We start from the raw sequence: 25943 nt of genomic DNA on the forward strand, positions 1-25943 counted from the left end.
TGCTTCGCACTAAGTTTCTGCTTAATAAATCGCAAACCGGTAAGTAAGGGGAGCGGAGTTCCCAACATGGTACTCGTTTTGATATTACTTTGATACGATGCACAGTGAGTATCCAAAATTTCGACTGATATTTAGTATCGCCCACAACATTGCACATATTTATAAGACTTCCAGTGTTGATTACGGACTTCACAAGATATAGCTGAGCAAGCGAAAGGGGTCAGAAGACCCGCAGGGCCAGTTTGTTTCCATCTTTATCACAATTTAAAGTGTTTTTCACAGTCCATTGAACCCTTCAAAAACAAGCCGCGTAACTTGATGTTGTATCACTGCGCGCGCGACTGTTTGCTGATTGGTGAAGGGGAAATTGTTTCATATGTTTCCCGCAATATTTCTGCTGCGGCACGTGCATGTATTTCTGCTACTGCGATGTGCATTCTCGTCTCACTTTCACACCATTGCCGTGATATAGGGCAAAATACCCAATACTATATAATCCCCCCCTCCATTAAGAGCAACTGAACATTGTTATTTTTCTTCAAACTGTAATTATAGATAAAATTACAATGAGTTATGTCAAATTATCAACTGAACGATAAAGGGATGGCGCTGGTATGTAACAGCAAGCATATTTATCATTATGGGAAATTATTTCATTTTCATCTATTACCTAAGTCATTACGCATATCTATTAAAAACAGATGGTACTTTTCCTTCTTAAGTTCAATTTATTGATCTGATTTCTTACATTGTATAGCATGCGACTGTACAAATAGTAACTTCAGTACTACAAAGTAAGTAAATAAATATTCTATGAGAACATGAAAATTAGCTATTATAGGTCTTAATTTTCTTCAAGTGAATTGAACAACGTTGATATCGTTTGATAAAGTATTTGCTTTTCTTCTGCACGCACGGGTTTACCGTGTTTATGTTTAACAGAATAACTCGGAGCAGCAGGTAACCTGCTTGCTTCCTTGGGCGACACTTCGCGTGTTTTGTCTTTAAATTGTGGCGCGCACTTCGCGTGTTTTATCATTTGTTGTAACAGTTTTCTCTTACAAATTAGATTTTGGTTCAAGATATCGATCCCATATAGATACATACTTTGTGTCGGATCCTAAATATTCTTACTGTTCCTTAACAATACATTAATTACCATAATGTATTTCATTTGTTGTGTACTATTTGCTCATGGAAGAGTAAACTGTTATTAGTCTCATTATCAATGTTGCTAACTCATAGTTATTTTTCAGTTTTTCACAAAGAATGGTTGTCAAACAATTGTGTCATTTCATGAAAATGGGCTAAGAAAATGAAAAAGAGAAATCAAGTGTACTCGCTGTAGACAATAAGTTCCTTATAGTATATCAGATCTTTGTTTGACCTTTCCTTAGAAAAAAAAGAGAGAGAGAGAGAGAGAGTGAGGGGAATAGGGAGAAGTTAAAGAGAATAAAACCTGTTTTAGTGATTTATTACGAAGTAATATGAGGCTGATTTTTTCAGTTATAATTCGTATATCGCCTTTTAAAAATGCAATCAGAATAAATTACAATTTAAAAGATGAAAAAACAGAATATTCGGTGCCAGAAATGAAAAAAATGTACAAAGGAATCTTCAACATTTAAGAATTTTATAATGTTGCATAGGAATCTTTCATAACTTTTGAGTCTTATTATTTTTCTGGCTGCAGTGAAATTAAGAGGAGGTACTATATGCATGTTAAATAATGTGTCTTTATTCCTGTGTAGAATCTAAAATGTTTCTTGGAATTTGACGAATAAGGTGTCGATACAGTCTTCATATTCTCATGACTGATACTTGTTTATGGCGTAACTTTTCTGTTAGATATCAAACGAAAGGATAAGTCGCGAAGATTCAAAATATATTTTATAGGTATTTTATTACATATAACAAAGGAAATAAAATAATAAATTCTCTATTCGATAAATAAGTAAACTCTTATTTATTGAATGGAGAATTTCAATAGAGTTTTCAAATTCTTGCAGAATGAACAATTGCTTGTTCCAAACACTCGCTCGCCTGTAATGGAAACATACAAGGAACTCAATTTTCAAATGAAATAAAGTCTTTTGAGTTTTACGTCCCACGATTATGCAGGCTAGGCTAAAGGAGACAGTGATGATGAAAACATGAATGAATTGGTGGAATGAAGAAAGTGGGAGGAAACTGAAGAACCCAGAGGAAACCCACGCACACGGTGTTTGTCCACCACAAGGTTTACTTGGCGCGAGCTGGGATTGAACCAGGAACCCAATGTGCCAGAGGTGAACGCTCTACCACTGAGCCACCGCGGGCCCGCAAGAGCTTAATTTTGAATAGAAGACGTGAGTGAAACTGCACGTTTCTAGATCTGATAATTAACTCCTTTGTTGTTATATGATTCGCGTACTCGTCATCGGGAGACCCGAGTTCGATTTCCGAAGGAAATTCATGTAGTTCGAATCGCTCGTTCGGCTGTAGGTCCAAATCTTATAACACCTTGTTGTTGAAGGGGACGATAAACTTTAATCCATCCATCCAACCATAGATCTGCTAGTAGGGCGACAATGTCATCATGTAATAGCGGCTCTGAATCCTAACATTTTAGATAGATCCTTAACTAGAGAAAACGTTAGGAGTGATGATAGTAAGTTTTATTTGTAATTTGCACTGGTAGAAGGAATTTAACGTTCTGCCCTTCTTCCTCCTGATGCGTGTTTGCGTTTACATACTAGTTCGAAGATTCAGGAGAGCAGTGTGTACGCAGAGAAAATGATTCCTGATTCTCCTATCACAGGCCCATGCCATTTCAGTTTTAATCTCATTGTTTTTACCCCTTCAGTTTGTTTATTCATTTCTTAGCACAAAATTACATATAACATTTTTTTGTTTAATTAGTTGGCAACATTTCTGCACTGCAGTCTGTATTGTTTACAAGGGGTGCAAAGCTTCGTGAAAATCAGAGTAGACAAAAACAAGCTAAACTCGTTCTGGAGCCATGAAAGACTTGGAGGAGATACTAAATTCCATCCAAAATTTTTTACAAAGTGAGTATCCAAAACAACTTCACAGAGATTTTTCGTTACAGACGGTGGTAAAAGGTTAGGTTAGGTTCCATATGCTATAAACTATGTACGATTAATATTCCGAATCTATAGTTTATAGCATTAATCGGTCGTTTTCGATCGTTTTTAAATGTCTCTCCCCCCCACCTTCAAGTTACGGGTCTAGGTCAAAACCCCCACAGCCAAAACCGCCACACTCAAGAAATGTCAAAACGCCCACACGATCGGTCATAACTCCCACACAAATGGACAAATCTCCCAAACGCACGAACGGTCAAAACCCTCACAGCCAAAACTTCCACACTCAAGAAATGTCAAAACGCCCACACAATCGGTCATAACTCCCACACGAATGGACAAAACAGCCACACACAGCAACGGTCATAATCCCTACATAAATGGACAAAACTCCCACATGCAGAAATTGTCACAACTGCCACACAAATGGACAAAAACCCCACACAATCGGACAAATCCCCCACACTCTGAAATGTTCGTGATTGCACGTCTTTGTTGCGGCTCTTTATGACGCCCACATTAGTGTTTCTGTTATTAGAAAACAGTGCAAGAAGAATAGTTGCAACATCAGTTTAAGTGGAATAAAAAGTGTTATTAAAAAGTACAAGGGCAAGACATGCAACCAGGGTCATTTCAGAGTGTGGGAGATTTTTCCGATTGTGTGGGGTTTTTGTCCATTTGTGTGGCAGTTGTGACAATTTCTGTATGTATGAGTTTTGTCCATTTGTGTGGGGGTTTTGTCCATTTATGTGGGGATTTTGACCGTTGCTATGTGTGGGAGTTTTGTCTATTTGTGTGGGAGTTATGACCGTTAGAGGTTATGACCGATTACCAGTGTGGGGGTTTTGGCTGTGGGAGTTATGACTGTTCGTGTATTTGGGAGATTTGTCCATTTGTGTGAGGGTTATGACCGTTTGTGTGGGGGTTTTGGCTGTGGGAATTTTGACCTGTTCCCCAAGTTACACAATTAAAGTGATATGACAAAAACCATCTCAGGTTTAAACGTCATCTAGGTTGTAAATTTAATCGAGATCGGTCCGGTGGTTCAAGAGTTATTTTTATATATCTCCTCCCTATCCCCCTCCCCTAAATTCTACCGTCAAAGTGAAATCATATTCAGACCCGAACCTCATCTATGTTAAAAATTTGATCTATATAGGTCGGGGTAGTTCAAAAGTGGTAAAGTCACAAAAAAAGTCACTCTCATTTTTATTTTTTTTTACATATATCTCCCTCCTCCCCCTACCCTACGTTACACCGTAAAAGTTAAAATATAAAAATTATCCCGAAGGCACGACTTTTTCGCAATAAAACAAAATGCGTCCGAATTAAGTAATTTTCAGTTTCTTGACATTTTATGATATTCTATGTGTTGGTTTTTGTTGCGCGATAAAACGCGAAATTGGCAGTTTTGCGCGAAATTTCTGACAATACGCGATATAACGCGAAATTTTAAAACTTTGAAAACGCTAGTTTTCCGCTGACGGAACGGTAGAACGTGGCACGAACTGTGCATTTTTGGTGATTAGGACACGACTGTAGGAAACATGTTGCCGTTAGCTATCACCATCTTGGCTGGGTGAGGAGTTCCGAAGTGATGATTGAAATTTGTTGTAAATGCACTTACATATGTGTGGCTTTCAACAAGCAATGTCAACTGTGAGAGATTTTTTTCCAAGTATGGACTGATGATGGACAACAATGAAGAAGAAAAATGTGAAAACATGTAACATGCTTTTGTTTAATGCTTAAATGTAACCTGTGGCTATGTGTTTTCAGAAGACAACAGAACTTTTCTACTCATAGTAGGTTTAGTTACTGATTTTCCTTCAGTTTGAATTTTCTGTGAATGAAATTGACAGTGTTAAGTGAAATATTCAGTGTATTTAGTTTTTAGGTAACTAACAGTAATATATATATATATATATATATATATATATATATATATATATATATATATATATATATATATATATATATATACAGAGAGAGAGAGAGAGAGATTGTAAAGTTTTCTCTGTGTAGGGGTAGGTAGAGTAAATTATAGTCCAAAATCGTCTTCCACTGCCGGTTTTCATTATAAAAAATCCGTTATAAACTTCTCTGATATAAGGAAAAGAAGGTGAACCAAAGGACGAACAGCCTATGCCAGGATCTCCACAGAGCTCCGAGCAAGCTAAGCGGGAGAAATGGAAGCCTAGAGTTGCGAAGAAAACTATAGGCTTTGAGTTGGGTATGTCCTAGAGCTTCGGGCAAGCTAAAGGAGAGAGTAACCAGTCATGACTGACAGCTGTCCATGGAATCCTTTTGGTTATATAGGCATTCCAGGTGAGGCGATGGTGCTGCTCACCCATCCTCGTCGTCATATGATTGGTACTGGTTTCGCTCCTCTCTCTGTCGTCTGCAACTCTAGTACTCCATAGTAAGGTGCATGTGGTTGTTTATAAATAGGACCTTTGTAAACACAAGCACGTGGTATATTACAACATATTATTATTATTATTATTACATTATTAAGATTCTGCCTTGTGGCAGGTCCTGGGACTAATGAGTTTTTTTTTTTTTTTTTTAATTTTCTTTTATCTTAGGTTTTGGCCTGGAAATATTTCTTCCACGTTTCTCGATTTTGTTTCCTCTTTAAACTTCCAATATTTTCTTTTATTTCTCAAATCAACGATCAGTTGTGTTCTTCTTCTTCCTATTCCTCGCTTTCCTTCCATCTTTCCTTCTATGGCGGTATGAAGAAGACAGTTTCTTCGCAAATGGCCTTCCTACGAAGGATCCTGGCTAAAAGCGTCCTCTTCTCTCCTATCCGCTTTAAAACATCTTCGCTTGTTACTCTCTGTCTGTCCATTTTCCTCCAACATTGCATTTCGAAGCTTTCTAAATATTTCTTCTCTAACTTTCGTAATGTGCAAGTTTCTGAACCATACAGTTCAATACTCCATACATAGAATTTGAACTACTTCTTTAGTCCAATATTAAGTGTGTTAGTTAAAAGAGACCCTTTCTTGTTGAGTGCAGTAAGCGTCTTTCTTCAAAATACTTCACAGATACTTGAAATTATCGACTTTTTCAAGTTCCCTTTGTTCTACTCTGACACGCAAGGGCGCGTTTCCACGGGATATTCTTATGACCTTCGATTTTTCGATATTAATTTCTATTTCATATAGTTTCCCAGTATCAAATATTTTGTCAATCATTTTCTGTAGTCTTTCTTCCGTTCTAGCCATAATAACCATATCATCCGCATACCTGATCTTCTTAATGATCTGTCCTCCAATCTTAAAATCTCCAATTCTCATTAATGTTTCCTTCATTAAACATTCACTGTAAGGTCCGTTACATAGTCAAGCGGAGCTCCGCGCTCCGTCTTCCGCCCTCCGCGTCACGTGATTACATACACAATTCTCCTCAGTCAGTGTTGCGAGTCAACATGAGTAAGATCAAAACGACAATAGTGGTTATTATCTCTGTAAGAAGAGAAAACGAAGAACACAGAAAAATAGGCATTTCCAAAGTCACCCCTTAGTTACTCAAAAAGTTTGAAGGGAGCTTTTGTGACTGTATGTAGGTTTGCAAGAAGATGGGAAAAAAGTTCTTAAATTATTTTCGCATATCAGTCCGGTCGGTCGATGAATTAATTGGATAAATTACGAATCTCACGATTTTTGTATTCTATGCAAGCAGGATCCCATAAACATGGCCTTAATTCAACTTCTGTAATAAGTCTTTCTGGATGAATCTCTATTTTGATTTTGCTACTATGCACCTTGCTCTTTACATTTTAAAGAGAAGTGGCTGCTCCGCGCGCGGAGTTCCGCTTGACTATGTAAGCACCCATTTGCTCAATGGCCCTATCCGCCTCGCGGAGACCTCCGCGTGACCATGTATGCACCCATAAGAAACAATAAAATAATCTTGCTACGCGGAACCCCGCGCGCGGAGCTCCGCGTGACTGTGTAACGGACCTAAATGTTGAATAATTGGGTGACATACTACATCCTTGTCTGACTTCTCTTTTATATATATGTTATATCTATATTATAAAACTGAAAGTGACTATGTTTGTGCCTTAATAACTTCTTGAACCACCCGACCGATCTCGATCAAATTTTCAACATAGATGAGGCTCGGACTTGGGATATTTTTTATCATTTAACTTTGACGGTAGAACTTAGGGGAGGGGGGAACTATAAAAAAATAAATAACACTTAATAACTCTTGAACCAAACGACAAATCTCGATCAAATTTTTAATATAGATTACGTTTGTGCTTGGAATGTTTTTTGTCATTTCATTTTGACGGAGCAACGTAGAGCTGGGGGAAGGGTGAGATATATATGTAAAAAAAATATATATATAAAATATAAAAGTGACTGTCTTTGTGACTTCATCACGCTTAAACCAACCGACCGTACTTAATCAAATTTTCAACATGGATGAGGTTCCAACCTGGGGTGTTTTTTATTATATTACTTTGACAGTAGAACTTCTGGGAGGGGGAGGGGAGAGATATATATATATTCACTTTGACGGTAGAACATAGGTTTGAAAATTTCGCGTTTTGTCGCATTTTCCAAATAAAGTTTCGCATTTTGTAGCTCTCGTGGAAAAGAATTCTCTGACATTTTTCAATGGTTCTTTATTCATAAATCACTACGAGTTGTGAGTGCTGTGGGTAATCTTATCTCTAATACCGCTTTCCATTATCGAGATGTTTCACTATATGATTTACTTTGGCTATATATATATATATATATATATATATATATATATATATATATATATATATATATATAAACATAACGTTACAGATTGAATGTCAAACCAGAATGAATGGCCTACAAATAATTATTTTGTGTGTTCCAGGTGGTGGTGCGTCGTTTACCGCCCACGATGACTCAGGAGACGTTCATTGAGCAAGTGTCTCCACTTCCAGACCATGATTACATGTATTTCGTGAAGGGGGACATGAGCCTTGGTCAATTTTCGTTTTCCAGAGCCTACATTAACTTCAACAACCAGGAGGACATTTTTATCTTCAAAGACAAATTTGATGGATATGTCTTTGTGGATCAAAAAGGTAAGACTTCTGTCTGTAATAGTTTTATTTTACAGTATTTTGGATAATACTATTTATTTTAGCAAAGTGAATTCACTGGGACAAGTTTCTGTTCAGTGGAACTCTTTTTCTCATTTTTTCTTTATTCATATTGTAAAATTCTGCTTGCAGAAGTAAGCAGAACATAGGTAGAGTAAATTACAGTCCGGAATCGCTTCCCGCTACCGCTTTTTATTACAAAAATTTTCTGTAAACAGTATTCTACAGAAATACTACAACAATGTAAATTCTCTAGTATAAGGTACGAATAGGTGTCCCTTCGACCTGACGGTCTCGGGGAGGATTGCTTAGTAGCGAAGTGAGGGGGTGTAGGACACGCGCTGCTCCATTGTAGGCACAGAGGGGTTAGGGATCCCGACAAAGCTCCACTGCAAGCTAGGCCAGGTTGTGACTAGGAATCTCCCGCTTCTCTACTGCAAGCAGAAAGGGAGATAAAGTTTCCCACAAGGCTCCATTGCAAGCCAGGAGGAAAAAGGAAACGTTAGCTCCACTGCAAGCTAAGACTTTGTTTTAGGGTAGTTGCTTGTTAGGCTCCACTGCAAGCCAGGCCGGGTTGTGATTAGGAATCTCCCGCTGCTCTACTGCAAGCAGAAAGACAGGTAAAGTTTCCCACAAAGCTCCACTGCAAGCTAAGACTTTGTTTTAGGGTAGTTACTTCCTAGGCTCCACTGCAAGCCAGGGCGGTTTGTGATTAGGATTCTCTCGCTGCTCTACTGCAAGCAGAAAGAGAGATAAAGTTTCCCACAAAGCTCCATTTGCAAGCCAGGAGGAAAAAGGAAACGTTAGCTCCACTGCAAACTAAGGCTTTGTTTTAGGGTAGTTGCTTGTTAGGCTCCACTGCAAGCCAGGCCGGGTTGTGATTAGGAATCTCCCGCTGCTCTACTGCAAGCAGAAAGAGAGGTAAAGTTTCCCTCAAAGCTCCATTGCAAGCCAGGAGGAAAAGGAAACGTTAGCTCCACTGCAAGCTAAGGCTTTGTTTTAGGGTAGTTGCTTGTTAGGCTCCACTGCAAGCCAGGCCGGGCTGTGATTAGGAATCTCCCGCTGCTCTACTGCAAGCAGAAAGAGAGGTAAAGTTTCCCTCAAAGCTCCATTGCAAGCCAGGAGGAAAAGGAAACGTTAGCTCCACTGCAAGCTAAGGCTTTGTTTTAGGGTAGTTGCTTGTTAGGCTCCACTGCAAGCCAGGCCGGGCTGTGATTAGGAATCTCCCGCTGCTCTACTGCAAGCAGAAAGAGAGGTAAAGTTTCCCACAAAGCTCCATTGCAAGCCAGGAGGAAAAGGAAACGTTAGCTCCACTGCAAGCTAAGGCTTTGTTTTAGGGTAGTTGCTTGTTAGGCTCCACTGCAAGCCAGGCCGGGCTGTGATTAGGAATCTCCCGCTGCTCTACTGCAAACAGAAAGAGAGGTAAAGTTTCCCTCAAAGCTTCATTGCAAGCCAGGAGGAAAAGGAAACGTTAGCTCCACTGCAAGCTAAGGCTTTGGGTTAGGGTAGTTACTTCCTAAGCTCCACTGCAAGCTGAAAGAGAGGTAAATTTTCCCTCAAAGCTCCATTGCAAGCCAGGAGGAAAAGTATCTGTTCGCTCTGCTACAAGCTAGGGCTTAGGGTTTGGATGAGGTACTTACTAAACACCACTGCAAGCCAAGAAAGGGGATCTGACTAGCCGAGACTGATGACTATCCATAGAATACTCTGTTCTATAGGCGCTCCTGGTGAGGCAGTGGCGGTGCTGTCCCCTCATCGTTATGTGACCAGTGGTACCGCTTTCGTCTACGTCGTCTGCAGCAATAGTACACCATACTAAGGTGCATGTGGTTGTTGTTTGTAAATTGGAGTACCTGTTGGGTGTTTGTAAACACAAGCACGTGGAACATTACAATATAATATTGAATACAACGATGCATTGTTTTCGGGTATCTCTCAGACTGTGGGATAATTCTCCAAAGTAGTTTAACTGTAATAGTCAATAAGAGTGCGCTTGCAGACGACGCAAGGATAAAAACTGCACCTTTCCTAGCTATTTAAGAGTGCGTTTTCAGCGAAAGCGCTCTGGATCTGAGATTTAGTCCAGCACTCCGAGTAACCGCGCAAAATCAGAAGCAGGCGGTGTGCAGCTAACTTTCATAGGACCAACTTGTTGTAGCGTAAGCATCCAGCCTGCACAATCTGCACAAAAGTATAATTTATTATTGTGATATCTTTTTCCCGTGTGTCTCATAACCTGTGAGTATGGTGGGTTAAGTTAATTTAGTACATGTTAAGTGAAAATTGCTCGACCCCTTATAGTATAATAATGCATATTTTTTGTGAATAAAAATGTAAGACTTCTTATATAATAAATGTGACGAATATATCTTTGTGGATAAAAAAAAGAAGAAGAAGAGTAACATTACTGATATAAAGAATATGATGGTATGTCTTTGTGGATCAAAACAGTAAAACTTCTTACGAGTTGATCTGAAAATTTCCTGGCTTTGCCAAGAAAAACAGGTTTCAGAGATCCGAGATTACATATTTATTCAACGTATTTCCCATTGATATCAGTGCACTTTTGACAACGTTTCCTAGTCTATGAAAAAAAAAAAGTCCCTCAAAACAGCTGCCAGCAGCCTGTGTAACATCAGAAATATCCTGAAAGCCGTGATCCTTTAGATGCGTTTTTCTTTTCTTTTCTTTTTTTTTTTTTAGTTTAGAAAATGGAAAATAATCAGAAGGGGCCGGGTGTGGGGAGTAAGGTGGGTGGTGGACCAATGGGAATCTCAGGGTGGTCAATTAGGCAGCAACAATGTTGGACTTGTGGACGGGTGCATTATTGTGTAACATTATAATCCCTTTTGTGAGCTTTCCACAACGTTTTCTCTTAATCGCCTCTTTCAGGTGGTCTAGAAGATTAACATAATACTTTCCGGCGATAGAGTCGTAGAAGCGCCATTTGGTAGGTAGTCCACCATTGTAATGCCATCGTTGTCCCAGAAAATGAACGCCAGGACTTCTTTGGCCGACTTTTGGTACAGAATATTTTGGGACGAGGTGAACCGCTATGGCGCCATTCCTTTGACTCTTTCTTGGTTTCAAGATCGTAAATGTGACCTCTGTCACTAATCTAGCCAAAAAGTCATTTATCTTTTCAAAATGGGCCAAGATGGCTTTGGATGCTTCAACACGTTCCTTGTTTTGATTTGTACTCAAAAGTTTCGGCACCCATTTCGCTTAAAGCTTGTGAATGTTTAGGACTGTGGTAATAATATAACCAACTCACTCCCTGGAGATGTCCAGTATCTGGTCAATCTATTTGACGGATATTCGACGGTCCTCAAGGAATCAGCGCACGGACAGCATCACATATTTGCTGGTCTGTTGTGATTGATGAGCGTCCGCTGCGGGGCTCGTCTTCCATAGTCTTAAAACATGATATCCAGGTTTCTAAACAACTGTATGAAGGACATCCCCCCCTTCCCCCCAGTGTTTGGCACATCTCCATATGAATTTCCTTTGCAGACCTTCTCTGGAGCCATAAGAACTTCATAACGGTCATCGGTTCCGACGACGTGAAACTTCCCCGTGCCTCTTCCACTTCACTTTCTACCCGCAATGACAGATGCTGTACAAGTAGGATTCAATTGGTTTTAACACAGTTACATATTAAGATATGAGACTTTCATATGTCAACACTTTTATTTGTCTACTTCAGTTTAAAGAAAACAAAGCCACGAACTTTCCAACACCTTCTCGTATGTAATGAATATGATGGATATGTCTTTGTGAATGAATGTGATAAATATGTCTTTGAAGATCAAAAAGGTAAGAATTCTTATCAGATGAATTTGATTTTAAGCGAAAAATGTGGCGAGATCACCTCTGGTGTGATGGATTCCTGGTTCAGAAAACTCACGGGCCTTATGTTCATTACAGACTCACAAGACCGGGGGGATTTAACTATGACTTCTCTCGGTACGTTACTACCGAGCCACCATACCCTTATGAAGAGAATTTGTGAACATGACAGATAGTTGTCTTCTCTTAATGCGATGACAAGTAAAAATTTGAATTTAATTTTACATTGTGAACCTGTCGTAGACTTCCGAATTATGAGAATTCAATATTATTCGATTTCTGTGAGCGAAACATGTAACCACGGCTGAAATTCACCGGCAACTTGTAGAGGTTTACGGAGAGACTCCAGTTTGTCGCAGAATGGTGTCGAAAGTTTGCGTCTGGTAGAGAAAACGTCTGCGACGAGGAGCACCCAGCACGGCATCAACAGATTTGATCACAGCTCGCGTGGAGGAGCTGATTGAGGACAACAGGAGGATCACGTTACGGCATCTGATGGGAAAACTGAAGGAACACCTAGGAGACCGTCGCTTCGCTTCAGACGAGGAGGTGAAAACACTTCGTGACAACGTAGCTGAATACGCAAGGACAGGATTTTTACCAAAAGGGAATCTTCAAACACATCCCACGATGCGAGAAGTGCTTCAACCGATATGGAAACTATGTTGAAAAATAACTTAATGTATGTACTATCTGTTGGGTGTATTGGTTGTAGGAAATAATACACGTTTCACTGTAGCCTTTGTAACCTTACTTTATCACCTATCATATATTATATGAGCTTAAGACCGGTATGTGGAAATTCGTTAAATAAAATAAGTATGAACTCTCTTACTTGAATCTAAGATTGAAAGAACGAAATGAAATGTTCCACTGTTATTCCCTTTAGGTTAAAGAAGACTGTTGAGTTAATTAAAGTTAGTGATTATGAAATAATTTGTTAAACACAAGTGTGGGAGGAAAAGGAAAACCAAGAACACGTTGTTGTTCACCAAATCTCACATAGTAAGAAATCAATCCCCTCTCTCGAGAGGTAAGCCCTACACCATAGTTATAGTTTTAAATGTGTTTTTAATCTAAAAGTACTACAGCTAGAAACTAATTTTACTTTCTGCTGTGTTGTCTTTCAGGAAATGAGTACCCAGCTGTAGTGGAATTTGCTCCTTTCCAAAAGATTCCCAAACGACGTACAAAGAAGCGAGATGCCAAGTGTGGGACAATGGAAAATGATCCTGACTATCAGAAGTTCTTGGAGACGTTTCAGGTGAACCAGGAGGTGCCCCTTCCTACCACGCAGGAGTGTCTAGAGGAGATCGAGGCCAAAGAGAGAGAGCTCAAAGGTGAGGTCTTATCAGATAATTAGCTGAGGTGCCCGTTCTTTGAACGGGAAAAATCGGTTTATGGAAATATTTGAATAAAATAAAAGACGAATTCTATCAAAGCATATACTATCTAATACATAACAGGATTACAGTTTCAGCAAAGATCTTTGCCTTCATCAGTCACATCATGAGATACTAGCTCTAAGACTAGAGCTTATATGTCTCAGAAAATGAGATGACGTCATATTTAGGAACCAATGGGATCCGACTTTTCATTTTTAGCAATTTTTAATTCATTAGATATTTGGAACTTTTAATGATAGAACTATCACTTGAAATCTTAACCTTTTAATTGGCACACCTATATTGTTATAATGGACAACTTTCAGTTTTGAAAACCTTAAACTTTTAATTGGCTATCTGCTATTCAAAATATCTGTGTAAACTCTTCTTTCTTCTCTGCTTTGTCCAATGTCTTCCTCTGTACATCATGTATATTATGTCCACTATTCCAGTTCATGGTTCCTAGTTATGATCTTCTCTCATTTTCAGAGAAATATAAACTGTAGTCTTAGAAATTGTATTTCATAATGCGTCTGATGAAGGCAAAGTTACTTTGCCGAAACTGTAACGCTATTATTTATTAGTTAATATATGCTTTGGTCAGAATTTGTCTTTTATTTTATACAAGAAGTTCCAAAGCTAGAATGAATGGCATTCAAATATTTGACCCATCCCCCGTTTTTTCACTCTTTAGGGTGTGTATTTGAATGGAAATATAGCTGTAAAAGAAGTCTTGAATGTGTGAGTGATTGATCAAACCAAAATGGTTAAGTTAGAAACTTCAAATTTGGACAGTGCATAGGATTTGTGACGTCAAGTACCACTAAGAATTTTTTATTTATTTTATTTTTTAAATTTTTTTTTTTTTTTTTTTTTTTTTTTGAAATTTAACGGTCCGTTGGATTGAAATGCGCTGTCCCTCACCTCTGTGCAATAACTTTAGGATGAGCAGTAAATAACATAAGGCCAAAACTGGTTAAATACGTAGTTCTCAAACCGTTGAGAATCGTACACATGATCATAGGAACTTCTTTGCTTAGAATGACCTCCCAAAGTGACACGATTTTTTCCCCGGACACTCTGTCTATGGAACACAGAGGACTTCACATCATAAACCTTGTTGGTGCAAAATTCCTACAGATTAAACAGTGCAGATGGACCGAAATTCGAATCTATGTCTTTGGTTTACGTACACTAATCTCAATAACTTAAAGATCAAAATCTTTAGGGAACATCTAGGTCATGAACGAGGGCTCTGACCCACAACTAAGGTCCACAACTAGGGTTTCAATGCAGTGCAGTTGGGAAATGCACAAACCATTATGCAAAAGAAATCTTCAAGCACAACACCGTGTAAGGTTATTAATGTAGTAAGAGCCACATAGGGGAGCAGCGTGGTGGCTCAGTGGTAAAGCGTCTACCTCTAGTGCATGGGGTCCCTGGTTCCATCCCCCCTCGCGCCAAGTGGGTTTTGTGGTCGACAAACACAATGTTCGTGGGTTTTCTCAGGGTTCTTCCGTTCCCTCCCACTTTTTTCATTCCACCATTTCATTCATTTCTCATTATCACCGTCTCCTTTAGGTTAGCCAGCATAATCGTGGGACGTAAAACTAAAATATTTCAAACACAAAGAGCGAAAAAGTAAACGACTGGATCGGGACTCGAACCTGGGACCTCCGGCATACTTTGTCGATGCGTTAACTACTACGGTTGTGGTTAAGGCATTGTCACGGTATTCCTGAGGTCCCGGGTTCGAGTCCCAGTCCAGTCGGTTAGTTTTTCGCTCTTTGTGTTAGAATCCACACCTCTAGAGGATTTGGTGTATAAAATAAAAATAGGTTATTTCCTTTCATTAGTATATATAAAATATTTCATTTCATTTCATAGAAGCCGCATATGCAGAATGAAGAAGATTGACAATAATAAAGTGAAATCGATCAAAAATGTTAATAATTCATAGAAAAAAAGAGAAGGTATACAAGACATTTTTGTTTCGAATGAGGAGGAGGATACTTTGAGAAAAGTAAAAATAACATGATTGACACTTTCATTGTCGTCACAAACTACGAGGGTGATTCAAAAAGTAATGCCTCCAAGCCGACTACTTGGCCAATAGTACTGCAAACATTCTGAACTGTTTATGAGTAATGCACTGATGTTTAAGCTATAGAATGTCAGTTGTTTTACCTTCCTATCATTTCTCATTCCAGAGTAATGGAGCAGTCCATGACATCGAGTGGTGACGTCCGGTTGAAACAGCGGGCTGTCATTGAATTTCTGACTGCGGAAAGTTGCGCGCCCAGAAACATTCATCGCCGGCGATGAGTCGAGGCGCTACACGTCCTCTCCTCCAAAAAAAATCAAATTCTGCCTCATCCTGGCTATACTCCGGATCTTGCGACCTGCAACTTTTGGCTCTTCTCCAAACTTAAGCTTAATGGTTAACTTAACTCACCTTAATGGCCAACGCTACAGTTGTGACGCAGAGGTGGAACTAGCAGTTTGGCAATGGTGTCGCCATCTTGTTTTGCATTGGCGCAAGTGTGTTGCTCCTAATGGGGACTATGTTGAAAATGATCCCACGATTTTAGCTGACATTGCAAGCTTTCCACCGATACTTGTATTAGTGCTATCTGTCAAACACACACACACACACACACAAATGGATCACCTTTGTGGCATTACTTTCTAAATCACCCTCGTACTGAAGAAGAACAAGACGTGAAATGAAATGAAATTTGTAGTTTTACGTTCCACGCTTATTTCGTAGAGGCCAAAGGAGATGGATAATTAATAAAACGTGATTTAAAAAGTAATTGTAGAATGTTAGTTAGTGTAAGAGGAAACGAGAGAATCCCAAGAAATCCCACGGACGCGATGTTGTACACCTTAGACTAACGTGAGGTGGGATCGAATCAGGGACCCCTCGCACTAGAAGTAAGTGCTCTACTACAGACCCACAGTACAATATGTATTCTTTGAACAATAAGATGTTTTCATTTATAACAGTAAATATTCTATACATGCTATTCCTACTAAATTTTTTCCGTACATAAGTATTCATGTTTGACAACTGTAAGCACAAATTCGACGATAAAAGTATTTTTTGTAAAATATTCTTAAAGTTTTGAAGCAGAAAAAAGTATATTTTGAATTTTTGATAAGAGAGCTATGGGAGAGCTAACCACTTAGCCACGAGAAAGTTTCATTTACAAATACTTGTGTTTGTAATCAGTTTCAGTATCTTTCCATTACACTTTGTATTTTGTTTTATCTTAATAATTAAAATATAAAGGTGTTTTTTTTTTTAATATTACAAAGTGGATACTTTCAAATATCTAGGATCAACATTAACATATCAAAACTTTATCCACGCAGAAATTAAATGTTCACTTTAAGCAGGTAATTCATATTATTCAGTCGAGATTATTTTGTCTTCGCGAATTTTGGCGGAGAATTTGAAACTTAAAACATACTGTATAAGACGATAATTATGCCTGCTACGGTCTGTAGTTGCAAAACGTGGTCGCTTACTCTGGGAGAAGAACGCAGACTGAAAGTACATGAAAATAAAATACTGAGGCGAATATTCGGATCCAAGAGCAACGGGAATGCGGAAAGTTCATAACGAGGAACTACATAATTTATACGGTTTACCAAACATTGTTTAGGGTCATCAAATCTAGGAGGCTCATGTAGGCAGAATGGAAGAAAGTAGAAACGCTTTTAAAGTTTTAACGGGAAGACCAATCGGAAACAACCATTAGGAAGACCTAGACGTAGATCGGAGGACACGATTAAGATGGATCTAGCAGAAGTAGGAATACAAAGTAGAAACTGGATCCAGTTGGCTAAGGATAGAAGTCAGTGGAAAGCTTTTGTCAGTGAGGCATTGAACCTCCGGGTTTCATAAACCATAGAGCTAATTAGTTTTGTTTTAGCTTAATAATTAAACTGATATTATGCCGGTATGTTTATCCATGACTTTTTTCAAGAGCCCTTTTGTTGAAGAAAGAGTTGAATCCTTCCTGGTGACGTGATTCTAGTAAGTTTTCTCAGGTTATCAGCCAGTTGAAAATATTCACTTCTAACGTTTCGAATGCAGACATGCATTCATCTTCAGGGTGAAAAGACCAGAGGAGAGAAACGCCAATTTACCTTTTCGTGAGGGGGAAGGGGGTGGCAGATTCTAGCTAATGCTATGTAAAGGCAGAGCTAATGAATGGGGCCATGCGGTGCTATGAATGATCGTGCTATTTCATATCACTCTTTTCAATTAAGGGGCCGCGGTGGCTCAGTGGTACAGTGTTCACTTCTGGAGCATGGGGTACTTGGTTCGATCCCAGTTCGCGCCAAGTGAGTTTTGTGGTAGACAAACACCGTATGCGTGGTTTTTATCGGGGTCTCTCCTGTTTCCTCACACTTTCTTCATTCCACCATTCCATTCATTTCTCATAATCACCGTTTCCTTTAGCCTAACGGGCATAAGTGTGCGACGTAAAACTGAATGATTTCATTTTTTCTTTTCAATTATTTGTCTCCTGTATTCTACAGGGCATAACCGTGGGTTGTTTAAACTAGAAATTTCATTTCATCTCATTGTTCAAGGGGGAAAGCGAGGTTAAGCTTTATATGTGTCATTGTTCTTGGTTCTTATGTGGGAAAATAAAGTAACCCTTGATCTTTATTTTCCCAGTATATTACAAAAGGTTGTTCGCTTTATATCCGACCATTTTGGACGGGTACTTACCTTAAGAGATACCGCACCGCTACAACCGATCATGTTCTATTGGACCCCCAGCATTATGGATTATCGCACGGCATCGCAATTCCCATTCCAGCAACCTCCGGCACAGGACAGGCATGGGAATTCTGTCCCACTCCTGACGGCAAGCTTTCAATAGACCATCTAGAGTGTGTGGGCGGCGATGTTGAAGGCATCGATTCAACAGTCCAAATGCGCAATAGTCCATTGGACTGACATGTGGGCTTTTTACAGGAATATCTTCAAACGGAGTGACACAAATTCCTAATTCTTCTGCCATTTCCTGATAAAAACGTAGTGATGTTCTGGTGGTATGACTCAAAGCCTTGTTCATATGAGTCATCACATGATTCGTGTCCATTCCATACATTTGTGGGATTGTCTTTCCGATAGATAAGTGTTAGAATGGATTTTTGGAAGTATCTTGCATTCACCTTCACATTTTTGTCCAGCTTGCTTATCAGCAACTTTTTCTCATATCTGAATCCCGTAACAACCATAAAGCCACGAGAGAAACTTTCCCTGCACTGACGAATAAAGTTGCTGCGCCCCTTGCCGTCAATGTCACGGTGTGTAATTCTCAAATGTGACCATCAGCAGTGAGATGGACATTTAATTCATCCATTGTGACAACTTTCTTCGATTTGGAACCCGCCAGGTACTTCTCATACAGTTTCCGGCAGTTCGTGTTATATTTGGTAATGTGACGCGGTAGCAGGTGGTGTACACGGGCCTTCCGCTCACATTTCAACCTGAGGCGCTTGCGAATTATTTGTTCATAGTTGACCGTGCGAGGTGGAATCTCTGGCCTATATCACGTTGCTTTAGGGGATTTTTTTTTGGCACGCCAATCGACGAATCCCTCTTAGCACTACGGATGTCACTTTGCTTGCAGCCCCTCTCCTGGTAGTTTTCGTGGGTGAATGGTTCGCAAGCCACAATAGCTTTCGCAGCAGTCATCCTGAGTGTAAATCCATTCTCCGAATACTGTTTTAGAAAGCGTATACGAAAACTGCTTGAAAAAGGGCCATTACGTAACTCTCTCAATACCAGTTGATTTACGGTGTCATTTGATAACATTCATGCATCTACAAGATTAGACATAACACTGTTCCCGCCAGCAAACCCATAGTTCCAGCATGATGCGCCAGGTGGCAGCACCGAATCGAAAATTATCGGATATACAAGGAACAACCTTCTGTATTTATTTGTCTTGCTACACCTGTTTCCATAACTGCCAAGGGAAAATTATTTTGATTTACTCTTGTATACAGATACAGTAAAGTCAGTTTTAGTATTAAGTGAATAATAATATGGCAAGCATTTTCTTTATTCCGTTTATATTTTTTTGTTTCAGCGAACAATGGCGTATTAAAAGTGACAACGCCCCTGATTGAGTTCATCAAGCAGCGTAAGGCTGAGCGTCAGCGGATGAAGGAAGAAAAACGGGAAGAGAGAAAGCGACGGGAGTTAGAGAGGAAGAAAACAAAGGAGGAGGAAAGGAAGAAGCGAAAGGAGGCGAAAGAAAAAGAGATGAAAGAAAGGGAGAAGAGGGAAAGAGAAAGGAGAGAAGCTAAGAAAGAGTTCAAAGATAAAGAAACAAAGGAGAAGGAAGAGAAGCAGCCAGTCGTCAAAGTAAGTACTAGTTTTACTTTTCATTTTTAGTACATAATTTATTATTACAGGTACCGTGTTTACTCACGTAATAGTCGCCTTCGCATAGTAGCAGGCTTTTCAACGCTCCTATATTTCCTATTTTTCCGGATATATTTGTGTCTTCCTATAAATTCCTGTATTTCCCACATTTTAACGAAACCTCCTATATATATATATATATACAGGGTGGTAGGTAACTCCACCGACAAACCTTAGGAGGCGATTCCTGATACGAAATGAAAGAAAAAAGTTCTAATAAACATGGGCCGAAAAATGCCTCCTTTCAGAGTTATGATCCATTGAAAATTCAAAAATAATTTTTCAAAACTCCCTAACTTAGAAACTATAGGGCCTATCCCAAGTGGTTTAAGGAATTACACAGGAACTAGTATGTTCTCTATCTAAATATTTATGTTTTACCATCCTCCGTTATCGGTGAAAGGAACTATAAAAAGGAAGTTTAAGTATAGGAATACTCCTTTAAGTACTAGTGGTGCGTTCGTTTCGCTGGTACCGGTGAATTCTGAAACATAGATATTTAGATAGAGCGTATACCAGTTCTTGTGTAATTCCTTAAACCGCTTGGGATAGGTCCTATAGTTTCTAAGTTAGGGAGTTTTAAAAAATGATTTTTCGAATTTTCAATGGATCATAACTCTGAAAGGAGGCATTTTTCGGCCCATGTTTATTAGAACTTTTTTCTTTCATTTCGTATAAGGAATCGCCTCCCAAAGTTTTTCGGTGGAGTTACCTACCACCCTGTATATATATATTTATATATATATTGGCATTGCTACTTTCACTTGTAAAAATAACATAAGGAAATACGGCGTTGGTGGTTGGACGCCTTTTGTCTCTACAGTAGGATGTTTGAATGAGAAGCACAAGATAAAGCATGTTATGAAAATAATCGTTATAGAAGGATTACACAATTTCTGAAAGACAAATTGTTTGAAGCCAAACTGCATTTCATCACTTGTAGATCAGTTATTTTTGATAAATTTCTGTGTTTCTTTCAACGCAAAGACCCGCTAATTTATTTACTCTACTTAAAGCTATCAGAGCTAATCAGAATGCTGCTATTGAAGTTTGTGAAGCCAGATGTGTTGGGGGAGAAGGAGGGTACTGATTTATTTGGAATTGATTACAAGAACTGCGAATACAATCTGCGGCAACCTGAAGCTGGAGTAAAAGAGCAAACTGTAATAGTAACTAATTGCTCAGAGCCACAAAAGAGGGAATTCCGGGAGGATGTGAAGCGATTCTACATTTGTGTGGTTTCAAAATTGTTTCAGAAATTACCAATATCGAAACCATTGTTCAAGTACCTGCTGTGTCTACATCCACTATTCAGAAAGGAGATTACTTGTTTGTCCCTTGCACGGAATTTGGCAGAAGAAATGAAGCATGTATTTGCAGATTGTAAGAACATCGATATCTTCATGGACGAGTGGAAACTATTCTGTGGAGCCATTTATCTTGGTTTATGGAAAAAACTGAGTATGGTGATGTCAGATACTTGCCCATGGATCAATACTGGGCAAGAGTATGTGTTATAAGAAATTCATGTGGAACAATTAAATATCTAATGATGACTAAAGTGGTCAAATTTTGCCTGTCAGTATTTCATGGTAGTGCTGATGTGGAACATGGTTTCTCAGAGAAAAAACACATTTTAGGAAGTGATCGATCCCATCTTGCACATAACAGTATAAAGGCTCTGAGGACTGTAAAGGACAGCATTAGAATGTATGGAGAAAAAGTTGAAAATCTACCTGTTACAAAGCAATTAATATATGCTATTCAGAACGCCTGAAGAAAGTATAAAGATTACTTAGAAGAGTGCAGATCTAAAGAGGCCACAGTGGCAAAGATTTCCAGAGAGGAAAGCGCGTTAAGAAATGCGAAGCAAGAAGCTATATCTAAGGAAGTTTCAGAGTGAATCGTCTCTAAAGAAATTAAATAAAATAGGCGAAACAGTACAGAAGGAAATGAAGTAGCTACTAGATTGATGAGAGACGCTCAGACAAGATTTTCTTCTTATTTTTACCTATTGGATAATTGAAATGTTCCTTTTTCACAGCTTCACGAAACTTCCTATATTTTTTCGTCATAATTTCCTATTTATTTATTTATTTATTTATTTATTTATTTACTTATTTACTTATTTTTTCTTTAGCATTGGAAAACCTGTAGTAGTCTCACCTTAAGTTTGAAGTAAAAATATTCGCCAAAAAATTTCCCTGCACAATGGAATTTTGTCTTTGTGAACGAGACTTCCTTTGAAATTGTTTATCTTGCACGAATCCGAGCAAAAGAAGTTTTCTTGTTTACTGATACGTAATATCGTGACCCATCTGTCAACAGAGATCAGGCAACCTACTTCCACCCTCCATTTTATGTTGACACAATGCTGTATATATCCAAAATCGAAACTGTTTTGATCATTGCGATAATTCATTTAATTATTTAATTTTATTTAAAGAGAGAAGAAAATGTAAAATATTGGGTGTATCCAATATGTTAAGGTGTATTCAATATATTAAAGCATACACATACAAAATACATACATACTAAATTATAAAATAGCAACATACAAAATATTAATGGTTTAAAGTTAAATGGCAGCTTTCCCCGCGTAATAGTCGCAGTTGGATTTTCACATTAAAAATTGGTACAAAAAGTGCGACTTATTACACGAGTAAACACGATAATTGGCAAATGCCCCGCGCATTCCTCGTTCTGTGTCTTTCATATTGAATTCATCTGAACCCTAATTTTGCACGAAATTCAAACATATCGTATGGTCATCTTAGTAAAATACTCCAAACTTTTTTCTTGTAGGTCAAGTATCAGCAAGAAAAGAAAAGAAAAGAAAAAAAAACTACTGAAACGTATATTAATTAAAGGAGGAAACATTTTTTTTTCACACCAGATCCTCTGTTGTGTTGTCAACCGGCTAGGCTAGGTTCAACTGAGCCAACACCTTGCTCGATTGGAATGAGCCATTGGCTCGATTCGGCTCGGCTCAGGTGAGCCACCGGCTCGGTTGGCATGAGCTATCAGCTCGGTTCGACTCAACTTAGGTGAGCCATTGGCTCGGTTTGGGTGAGCTATCGGCTCGGCTGGGTTCGGCTCAACTGAACCGACGGTTCGAAGCGGCTCAATTGGAGTTAGTTGTTGGCTCGGCTCACTTCTCGGTTCGGCTCGGTGTTGGCCGAGTCATGAGTCAAACCGTTGACAACACTAATCCTCTGTAGGTGTGAATTCAATAACTTACAAAAGAAAATGACTGGACCGGAACTCGAACCCAAGATCTCCGGCTTACCGTGCCGATGCGCTAACCACTACGCCACTCAGTTCGCTTTCCTGAACAGCCATACATTCTTTCAGACCTAAAGTCGGTGCTTTTCACTCAAACCACATGGTTTGTACCACAGCCTAACTGCTGTGCTTGGACTGTATACGTAATGTCCGTATATTGAGAACACCTTTTTGACTGTTGTAATATATATTAATGAAAGGAGAAAACGACAGAATTTTTAACACACCAGATCTTTTGTAGGTACTAGAGAATGTGTGTGACTGTTCTGGGAAGCGGACTTGGTGGTGTAGTGGTTAACCAGGGTGTCTATCGGTCACGAATGTCACGAAAAAGTCACGAAATCAGAAAACGATCATGAAAGTCAAGAAAAGTCACAAAATTTAGTTTTTGGGTCTTTCTTTCTTTTTTTATTTTATTTTATTTATTTGTTTATTTATTTTTTATTTATACCTGTACAACTATAAGTACATACTGGAAAATTTTGTTCTATAAAACATCAAAATTCACCACCAAAAATGTCTGTGGTCGGCTTTCGACGCTACCAAATTGCTAGCAAAGCACGCTTCTATGGCATGCATGAAAATTCTGCCTAATTCACACCCAAATTCCATTTTAAGAATGTTACTAAATTTTATGGTTTGGTAAATAAAAGGTCAGAAAAAAGTCACGAAATTTTAATTTTGGAATTTCAGTAGACACCCTGTTAACGCATCTGCATAGTATGAATTCCTACCGACCTGAAAAGTTCCAGGCAATTCAGGGAATTTCATGAAGAGCTGCAAAAACCTTGGAAATGTCAGATTTTAAGTACGGGTTTTTGCTTCTCAGAACTTATTCCTCTCTCTTTTTTTTCCTTATCTGGCTATTTGGTAGGGTATATTTTATAAGTTTGTTTTGCAAGACGTTTCTATCTATATATACACTATATATATACATTTGTACATACATAGTAGATGAGGAAAAATATGATTGCTTTCTTACATTATATATAGACCTGGAAATTTGTAAATCGTGAGCTGGAAACCTGGAAAATCAAGGAATTCTTGCTCGCCAAATGGGTGGAAACTGATACCTGGAAACATCATCATCATCATCACAGGTGTTCTGCCATTATTGGCAAATCGCAACTAAGAACTATCCATGCTCCACTATCTTCCGCTAACCTCTTCGTCTTTACGTACGATTTTTCTGTTTTGATGTCGTCCATCAATTGTAACCTCCTTTGCTCCCTCCCTCTCTTTCCTACTACCATATCCTGTAGCACGTACCTTATGACACAGTTCCTGCTTATCCAATGTCCTAACCAGTTTCTTTTCTTAATAAAATTTAATTTTTTCCCCTCCATTACCAGTTTTAACATTTTCTCCTTCATTTTCCTTTCGACCCATCTAATTCTCTCCATTCTTCTCCACACCCACATTTCGAAAGCTTCCAGTTGTTTTTCATCATTTTTGCGTAACGTCCATGTTTGTGCCGCATACAGTACAATACTCCAAATGAAGAGTGACGACTGAAAACATCAGACATTTAAAAAAATCAGTGAACTGTTTCGAGGCACACTTACCTCCTCGTCGGCGCATCTGAAGAACGAATGGACGAGCATTAGAGAAAGCTTATTATAAGTTTCTCCTCTAAAAAACGTGCTCTACATAAAACACATGATGTAAAAAATTCTCAGCGTGTCCTTCCTGTAGAATAAAAGTGATGGGAGGTGTATGTGTATAGTTCGAACGTAGGAGTTCCTCCTCTATCTAGTTTATGGGTAATGGGCATGGGTCCTTGGTATGTGTTGCTGCGTAAAAATACACGACATTTGAGAAGGCCTTATAGGAAATCCATCTTGTTTGTAATGGTTTGGTTTGATCACTGGCCTGTGAAGATAAAAGTTTCCAATTCGTAAATTTGTTAAAGAGATTCTAAAATATAAGTGGTCTCGTTGAAAGAAAATTCAAAATTCAACTCTCCAAACCTTTTCCTGATTTATTATTCATCCTATATTCCTATTCGTACACAGAACGGCAATTAGGCAACGAGATTTGCTCTATAAGAATGAATGAGTAGCAAGTGAAATCATCTTACATCAGTTTATTCACAGTAGGAACCTTGTTTATTCAGACATAGCTTTCCATGATTTAGTAAATCATGAAGTGATTTGAGGAAATTCTGGCTGAATTGGTGTTCAAGACCCTCGTCACTGCCTTTTTGTTGATCGAAATATCGTCGTCAAAGGAGTCTTTCAGTTTTGATTTTAATTAATTAATTTAAAAAAAAAAAAGTTTAATCACAGTGGGACAAATCTGGCAAGTATGTGGTGTGTGGTAACACAATAAGTTTTTTGAATCAAAATCTCACGAATGATCACAGAGTCGTTAGCTCCTCCAATAAGGAATGGAACACGAAACTTGAACACAAACTTCTCTTTCTGAAAATTCAGCACTATTATTTGCTTTGGAGTCTCCTCATTCGCCTTATCGAAAATCTGATTTACCTTGAGACTTGGATATCGCTTATCCGAAATGATGTCCCTAGCTTTGTCAGTTATTTCAGTTATTCTGGCCGACCTGCTTGGACCCTGGCTCTCGTCATGTTCCACAAACTTCTGCCCGTCGCTACACCTCTTCTTACATTCAAAAGCTCGGCATCGAGAAAGTAATTGCCGCAATAAACCTTTTCTAGCATTTCAAGTCTTTCCGTTGGACTTTCCCCCAGGAACGTAAAGAACTTCGTATTCACTCTTACTGAAACAGTGACGAGGTATCCCAACACCATTCTA

The 25943-nt window shown here is 38.7% G+C and overlaps 1 protein-coding gene across 4 annotated transcripts in view; it reads left to right on the top strand.

The window, feature by feature from the left end:
* LOC145684443 (uncharacterized) overlaps positions 1 to 25943 on the top strand; it is a 63999-nt gene that overhangs the window by 1577 nt on the left and 36479 nt on the right. For all 4 annotated transcript variants that reach the window (XM_081756825.1, XM_081756826.1, XM_081756828.1 and 1 more), the window contains exons 2-4: positions 7959 to 8172; positions 13170 to 13379; positions 19547 to 19824. In XM_081756825.1, coding sequence (XP_081612951.1) covers positions 7959 to 8172; positions 13170 to 13379; positions 19547 to 19824 — 702 coding nt within the window. The remainder of the gene's footprint in view (positions 1 to 7958; positions 8173 to 13169; positions 13380 to 19546; positions 19825 to 25943) is intronic.

This window comes from Thermobia domestica, chromosome 4 (genome assembly GCF_964235325.1).
Source record: "Thermobia domestica chromosome 4, izTheDome1.hap1.1, whole genome shotgun sequence".
NCBI classification, from domain to species: domain Eukaryota; kingdom Metazoa; phylum Arthropoda; class Insecta; order Zygentoma; family Lepismatidae; genus Thermobia; species Thermobia domestica.